The sequence below is a fragment of the Labrus mixtus genome, unplaced genomic scaffold (assembly GCF_963584025.1).
Source record: "Labrus mixtus unplaced genomic scaffold, fLabMix1.1 SCAFFOLD_224, whole genome shotgun sequence".
Taxonomy (NCBI): Eukaryota; Metazoa; Chordata; class Actinopteri; order Labriformes; family Labridae; genus Labrus; species Labrus mixtus.
In genome coordinates, this window is record NW_026870328.1 from 21,069 (window position 1) to 22,500 (window position 1,432).

The 1,432-nt window shown below is 55.5% G+C and overlaps 1 protein-coding gene across 1 annotated transcript in view; it reads right to left on the reverse strand.

The window, feature by feature from the left end:
• Nucleotides 1-356: 356 nt before the first annotated feature.
• The window catches only part of kcnj4 (potassium inwardly rectifying channel subfamily J member 4), a 1,631-nt gene continuing 555 nt past the window's right edge, over nt 357-1,432 (reverse strand). The window contains exon 1 of the mRNA XM_061034262.1: nt 357-1,432. This exon is cut by the window's right edge and continues 555 nt beyond it. Within this exon, the coding sequence (XP_060890245.1) occupies nt 362-1,432 (1,071 nt within the window). The 3' untranslated portion in view covers nt 357-361.

Here is a 1,432-nt window from a genome sequence, read left to right on the forward strand (position 1 = left end):
CGTTACGCCATGGATACCAACCAGAGCCCCGCAGAGACTCACAGCCAGGACCGCTGGGAGCAAGTAGTAGTAAATTTGTCTCCTCCTCGCCCCTACACTGTAAGGGGTCTTTTGCGTGTTTCTCACCATGTTGAACATGCACAGAAGTAAACAAATCCTTGAAGTAGCATATTCAGGATTCAGACTATCGCCTTTACATGACCCAGTATTCGGGTTATGCCAGGGGTCTTATTCAGGTTTTTAATAATCGGGTTATGACAATTAGAATAAGGTGTTTACATGACTCCTACGCATTCAGAATATTGTCATCATTGATGAATACAGGAATATGGTGAGCATGTAAATAAAGTCCCCCCCCCCCTCACTGGACTCTCTCCATCTCCCCCTCGCTCTTATAGCTCACTGGATCCAGAGGGATGCTGGTCTGCAGGATGTCAAACTGCATCTGGTTATTGTCCATGTCCAGCACACACATGATGCTGTGACCTCTGGAGGTCACGGCGGCGGCGTCCTGGAACATGTTCTGGAAGTCGACTGAAGTCCTGCGCTCCTCGCTCCACTCCATCCCTCCGGCGTGCGAGGAGGTGAACACGTCGTCCTCCTCCTCACAGCTCAGGACCGCCTCGTTCTCGTAGCAGAAGGTGCTCACAGACCGGGGGATCAGGTCCTCTGTGGTTTTACACGCAGAGGAGGCGTGGCTAATAGCAGCAGAGGAGGCGTGGCCTGCAGCCTCGTCCAGCTCTCTGGCGCTGAGCTGCGTGGTGGACGGCACCTCATAGGTCTTGTGGAAGCGGGCGTAGTCCACCTTGTAGCAGTCTCGGTCCTCGTAGATCACCGGCTCAAAGCGGTGACCCCACAGGATCTCCCGGGCGATGTAGGAGCTACGGAACTGCGTGGTCATGGCCGTGGCCTCCACCATCCCCTCCAGGATGACCACGATCTCAAAGTGGTCGGTCTCTAAGTCCGCCCTGCTTAAGGAGTAAAGGGGGCTGTCCCGGTCTATCTCGTGGACTATGACCAGAGGAGACACGAGGAACAGTCTGTCTGTGCCCTCGTCGTAGCCCACGTTCAGATCCGTCTGCTCCAGAGGGATGAACTCGCCCTCCGCTGTGACGTACGAGCGTATGAGCTGCGCCCGGACGTGAGCCTCCACGATGTGGCTCCGCCGCAGGTTTCCAACCCGCCACATGAGGCACAGCTTCCCGTCACGCAGGGCGATGATGGCATTTTTAGAAAACACCAGGGTCTGGTTCCTCTTCTTAGGCCGGGCCATCTTGGCCATGATGGTCCCGATCATGAACGAGTCGATGATACAGCCTACGATGGACTGAATCACCACGGTTACTATGGCAACAGGACACTCCTCAGTCACACAGCGCCATCCATACCCGATGGTGGTCTGGGTCTCCATGGAGAACAGGAGGGCTCCAAC